At 41.5% G+C, this 6,465-nt stretch overlaps 1 protein-coding gene across 1 annotated transcript in view; it reads left to right on the top strand.

Annotated features, from left to right (window-relative positions):
- Positions 1-3,618, top strand: part of LOC102843458 (T-lymphocyte surface antigen Ly-9-like) — a 13,310-nt gene extending 9,692 nt beyond the window's left edge. Inside the window, exons 3-5 of the mRNA XM_006895539.1 lie at positions 1,943-2,215; positions 3,032-3,298; positions 3,545-3,618. Coding sequence (XP_006895601.1) covers positions 1,943-2,215; positions 3,032-3,298; positions 3,545-3,618 — 614 coding nt within the window. The remainder of the gene's footprint in view (positions 1-1,942; positions 2,216-3,031; positions 3,299-3,544) is intronic.
- Positions 3,619-6,465: the final 2,847 nt, after the last annotated feature.

Genomic DNA, 6,465 nt, shown 5'->3' with positions numbered 1-6,465 from the left:
TGAGAATCTTTGTTTTCTTGATATTGAGCTTCAGTCCATACTGAAGACTGCAGTCCTTGACCTTTTGCAGCAAGCACTTCAGTTCCTCCTCAGTTTCAGTGAGCAGGGTTGTGTAATCTGCATAATGCAGGTTGTTGATGATTCTTCCACCAATCCTGATGCCACATTCAGGCAATCAGCAACAACAACAGTTTATGGAAGGATCTGTTCTGGAAAACAATGTATTAAAATTTTGTAAATAACTAGTGTAGTAACTATCATTTGTTCAGTGTTTTCAATGAGTAAATAATTAATTGAATGCTAACAAAATAACTGGGAAGTACTTTATCTTAGTTTATAAAAGGAAGGCCTTTGAGAATCATAGGATTCAATAGCATGACAAAGTTTATATTAAACTGCAAAATGAAGACTCTTAAAAAAAAGTTGCAAATAGAGATACCATTTGACACAGCAATTCTATTACTAGGAATATACCGCAAAGAGACCATAACTGACATCTAAGCAGATATATGCACACCCATGTTTATTGCTGCTTTGTTCACAATAGCAAGGAGCTGGAAACAACCTAAGTGCCCATCAACAAACAAATGGATAGAGAAGCTGTGGTATACTCACACAATTGAATACTATGTTGCATTGAAAAGCAAGGGAACTGAAAAAAAAAAAAAGAAAAGCAAGGAACTCATCCAATATTATTCAAAATGGGGGACCCTAGAGAACATTATGCTGAGTGAAGTATCTTGGTCACAAAAGGACAAATACTGCATGGTGCCACTGTTGTAAAACAGTACTGACATTGGGTTTGGGGGGAGACTGAGAAAGATGGGATAAATTATGTATACTGCATTGAAACAGATGAAGGAGAAAACTGTTTAAAGGGGATATGTGATTAGGTATTTCTGTCATGACGGGAGTCCAGAGCGAAGGCTATATAGTGGAGTGGACCTGGAGGGAGGGATTGTAAAACAGTGAAAACATTTTTCTTTTACTTTTCCAAGAGGATAGTGTCCTGGGAGGAGGGGTTGGGAGGGGAGAAAAGTGCAACAATGAATGAATGGAAATCTAAAGTCTCTGTAAATTTTCATTGGAAATAAAAAATTTTAAATAAAGAGAGAGAGATGGGGTGGAGGATTGGTGAAAGGGAGGCAGGGGAAAGGGAGGGGTGGCTCATGGCCATTTCCTTTGGCTTGTTTAAGAAAGTTATTCAACAACTGAAACCTTGTATTCTAATACCCTGATAGGGAATGATCTGGTTACAGGATAGTTTCAGGACTTCGAGTACATATGCTGTGTTAGTTGCTTTTAAGTCAGGCCCTTGGCTCATCAGGACTCCATACATAACAAAACGAAATGCTGCTTGGCCTTGTGCTATCCTTATGATTAGTTGGGAATCACCCTTGTGAATGTTTGGGGAACAGACTATTATAATCCACAAGATTTTCACTCTCCAAAAATAATTTTGAAAGTAGAGTGTTAGGCCTTTTTTTCATCTTAGTTTGGAAACCTACCTGAACCCGAAATCTGTTCAGCATTGTAGCAACCTGCAAGTCTGTTGAGTCAGTGGAAGGTGAAAATTTTATGACTGGGCTATCACAGTCCCTCACCCATACAAGCAGGGCTGGAGCCCAGACTTGGAGTCATATCCATCTGGACTTCAGTCTTGGATTCCACTCTTAGTAGATGTGAATTTGAGTAAGCTCTCTGAATCTGTAAAATGGAGGCTGTAACTCCTGCCCTGCTTGCTTCATCAGGTTGTTCTGGACGTGATGTGGTAGAAAGTGGGATCACTGGCTCAGTTGTGGATAGAGTCTATCTTTGTTGTTAGGCCTGTGAATTCAGGATGATGTTGACTCTTGGGCAGCACTGCCTATGCCTTCTAGCCTGTGAAAGGAAGGCCCAGAGTTGCTTCCTAATCTTCAGAGTATTCCTCTTTCACACACAGAGCAGCTGGGCCAGCCCCGTGTTACCCTCAGCTCCAGGATGGGTGAAAATCAACACTGTACCTTCATCCTGACCTGTGTAGCAGAAAGCAGAGGAGACCCTGTGACCTACAGCTGGGCACCCCTGGGGCCCTGGACTGTCGTGTCCCATGGAGGGTCTGTCCTCAGTGTCTCCCTGAGGCCTGGCCACCATGCTCTGATGTTCACCTGTACAGTCAAGAATCCAGTCAGTAGTAGCAGCTCCCTCCCAGTCTCACTGCCAGACTTCTGTGCAGGTAATTGACTCCTCAGGCTCCTTAGAACTTGGGCACATCCCAGGCATGGGTAGCTCTGGAATGGAAGGAGAAAGGAGATAAAGAGGAGCCTGAAGGGAGAGGACTTGAGGGTGTGGGCTGGACCAGGGGTGGGGCTTGGGGTGGTGTCAGCCCACACAGCAGATAGCCCTGGGGGAAGGGTTTATGGGGAGGTTGGAGGGAGACTGACTAGCTTTAAGGGTTGGGCAGGAGCCTGAAGGCACTATCCCTCTGAAGGCATTAGAGTGACACTGGGTGACTACTATCAGCCTGAAGAGTGGCATAGAGTGAATACTATCAGCCTGAAGGCACCAGAGTGAATAGAGTGATGACACTGAGTCTGGATTCTCCTCTTTGTCTACAGGGTCAGGAACCACTGTGGGGAAGACAGTGATTGGCACCCTTGGGGAGTCAGCCATTCTGCCCCTGGAGGTCCCAGTGGGGCAGGAACTAGAAAATGTCACATGGAGCTCTCAAGGGCTTCTTGCTATCTTGAGACCAGGACCAACTGGCAAACCAGTCCTGGTTGCTGAGACTCAGGGACCCTACGCCAGACGACTGAGCGTCTCCCTCCCCGACTACTCTCTTCAGATCAGCCCTCTGAGGCTGCAAGACTCTGGGCTCTACAACGCACAGATAACTCTGCGTACTCCTCCAATGAACATCATCAAGGATTTCACCCTCCATGTCTATGGTAAGGTTGAGGAGAAGGCCCCACAGTTTAAATTAACCTTTCTTTGTCCTTCTTTGGTCAGATCAAATCCTTCTGAAACCATGAGCTTTTCCTTCTTGGCACAGAGAAGCTGCAGGAGCCCAATATCACCACCAGCTCACAGATCATGAACAATGAGACCTGCTTCATCACCCTGGTCTGTTCTCTGGACCAGGCTGGAGAGGACGTTGAATATAGCTGGGACCCCTATGACCAGGGGACAGTTGTGTCCCATGGGGGGACCACTCTCAGAACCTCCTGGAAATCTGGGGACAGTCACAGCTACCGCTGCACCGTCAAGAACCCTGTTAGCCAGAGATCTCGCTCCATCCTGGCAAGGCCCCTCTGCTCAGGTAACTTCCTCTTCTATGACCCTTTTCCTCCTGGGTAGCCTATGATCAGATTCTCAGCACCTCTGCCTGCCTTTCTCAGATTCTAGGAGCAGTTGAAGAAAAGGGAGCATAAATGGGGTTAGTCTGCAGTAGGGAGTGCTTCTAAGGTGCTAGGTGATGAGGGATTTGAAGCTACCAACCAACAGCCTTCCTCAGCCATTTCTTCCATTTATCTCATTTTCTAACCTGTGGTCATTATTCATTCAGCCTCTTTCCTACCCTGCTCCCTAAGGAAAGAATTTCTTCTCTGTTTAATCCTGGGAACTCTGGAAATGAAATAGATTTGACTCTGACACATGAAGAAGCCGCAAGGAGGAATGGGAGAAGGCACCCTATGAAACACGGAGATAAAGAAGTCCTAGCAAATGGAGCATTAGCCAATGTCAGTGCCTCTGAGCGTGTATGAGAAATGGACATTGATATCAATGAAAGAATAAACTCTGCTTCATTTCTAAACTGAGTTCAAAACCATCAATAATTTTTAATATGTGATATACGTTCTGTTTAAAATAACTTCTTTATGTTTAAGTGTGTCTTAAGGTGCTCAGAAAGAAAAGGGTACCTATTTGTTTTAAAAATATGAAATGGTCTAAAACATATAAAAGATTAATAAACTGATTGTGTATATATTTTATTAATTTTTTAAATTAATGGGCTCAGTGATCTGCTTCAGCATACATATTATTCCTTAGAACAAACAGCCTTTTGACGGCCATATATAAGTAGATCTTCTGTTTAGTCATAATCACTGTGCTCAGTTCAATTTTGCCAAGGAACACAAATTTGTAATTATATATTTACTTCTTGACTGACGGCTTTTCCTGTTTCTTCCATAAGAACTTTCAGCTCCATGAGGGCAAGAATTGTTTTGGTTTTCTTAAAAACATCAAAAGGGTAACTTATCTGGAGAGAATGGGGAGAGATTAGCCAATAAGCAAGGTAGTTATGGTGGAAAACATGTCAAACTGTTCACTACAGATTAGGAAGTAAACACAAATAACCTTTCTTACTGACTACTCCATACCTTTGAGTGGTTAAAAAAATTTTAAAATGGGCTTTGAGTTTTCAGGAAAGTGTTATAGGGTTGAGAGACAGGTAGATGTCAACCATACCTAGAAGAAAAACCTTTGATGTGGTAAAAAAAAAAAAGTGAAATTACTCACTACAGATTAATAAGTAAGCACAAACAAATCTATGCTTAAGTTGTTTATTAAGTAATCCAACTCTGTGGTAGTATACCTGTTGCATAAATGAATGGATGACGAGGGTAGAGGACATTCTTTCCTTAAAATTTTAAGACTATAAGAAGTTTCATAAAGATCTGGAACTTCTATCATTGCATTTCCCTTTCTCTTTTCACCTTTAAATGAAGAATTAAAATATGGGGTCCATGGCATCCACTTCCTAAACAACATGCCTCTGGAAATGCTGTGAACTTTGATAAATGTCAATGGTATATTGGGGCTTCAGGTCTTTTGTTCATAGGGTCTCTATGAATTTTGCTTGACTTGAAAGCAATCAATAATAACAATAACATCTTCTGAAAGTTTCTTTGAAGGTTAAAGTTGAAATAAGGAAATAACTGATAGGAGATGTTGAATAGTAAGCTGCTCTGGAATTCTAAATAACTTGAACTAGGGTTTGAACCTGGCATGCAACATTTAAGCAGTTAAGGTTGGAGAATGGAACTCACTCACTCCTAAACTCAGAGGCTGATTCTGTAAAAAAATTACATCTAAGAAAACTTGTGGGTTAGCCTTACTCTGTTACATGTAGTCAGTATGAGCAGAAATTGACTCAGTGTCACTTTATCACACCAGTAGCATTTGAACAATGTACAGAAAACGGAACCAAATTTAGGTGATTACCCATGGGGGACAGGGATTGATAGAACTCCCAGATTAAATCAGACTAGAAAGCAGGATTGGCATCCACTTCTTAAATAAATAACAGGCCTTTGAAAATGCTATGAACACTAGAGGAACAAGGACAGTTACAGTAGTGTGATAGTAGAGCCCAGATTGGAAATCAGACGAAATGAGGAAAAACAATAACAAACACTATTTAATAATTGGGACATGGAATATATATAGCTTGAATGTTAGAAAACTGGAAATTGTTAAAAATGAAACAGAACTCATGAACATTGACATACTAGGCATTAATGAGATGAGATAGACCATCTTTGGCCACTTTGAACCAGATAATCACATGGTATACTATGCTGGGAAAGAAAAACAGAAGACTGGTGTTGCATTCATAGTCAGAAAGTCAATTTCAAGTTCTATTCTGAATGTGAGTGATAGGATAATATCCATACACATATAAAGAACACTTGTTAACATGATTATTACTCAAATATACACTCCTATATCTGGAGCCAAAGAGGAAGAAATTGAGAATTTTTACCAAATCTTGCAATCTGAAATGGACTGAAAATGCAATGAAGATGTGTTAATGATAATTTGTGACTGGAATGCAAAAGTGGGAAGCAATGAGGAAGGGCTAGTAGTTTGAAAATATGGGCTGGTGATAGGAATGAGGCTGGAAATAGAATGACTGAATTTTGTATTTACAATGATTTATTCATAGAAATGCCTTTTTAAAAAGACACAAACGATGACTTTAAACATGGATCTCACCTGATGAGCTACATAGGAATAAGGACTGGTCAATGGGAGATAGATGTGAAGGGAGTGGGTAGAAGTGGATGGGTATCCTGGTGAATGGTGGAGCAGGGAAATAAGTGGGTAAAGACACATGTTGCAAAGGCAGGGATAACACTGATACTAATGGTTAACTCCACAATAAGGGATATACCTTTCACTTTTTCTATAAAATGCTGGTCTTGAAAGACCCCAAACTAGGGCTTTTCCCAGACCGGCCGCGACCCTGAGCAACTCACACCAGGTCCACTTGATGTAAGCACAAGAGGCTTTATTGACGAAGCTTCGGGACGACTTTTATCTCAGAAGTGAGACAGGGAAGTCGACTCCGAGCCTCAAAAAGCAAGGGAATTTATACTAAGTCTAGGGGTTCTTTGGTATAGAGATAGCTCATTGGCTCTTTGGAAGAGGAGAAGTTCAATTTTAGGTCAGGTGCCTGCTGCTGACGTTAGTTAAAATATG

The sequence above is a fragment of the Elephantulus edwardii genome, unplaced genomic scaffold (genome assembly GCF_000299155.1).
Source record: "Elephantulus edwardii isolate Elephantulus edwardi_28Jun2011 unplaced genomic scaffold, EleEdw1.0 scaffold00168, whole genome shotgun sequence".
NCBI classification, from domain to species: Eukaryota; Metazoa; Chordata; class Mammalia; order Macroscelidea; family Macroscelididae; genus Elephantulus; species Elephantulus edwardii.
The sequence above is the reverse complement of the archived record's forward strand: the minus strand, read 5'-3'. Positions and strand labels throughout refer to the sequence as shown.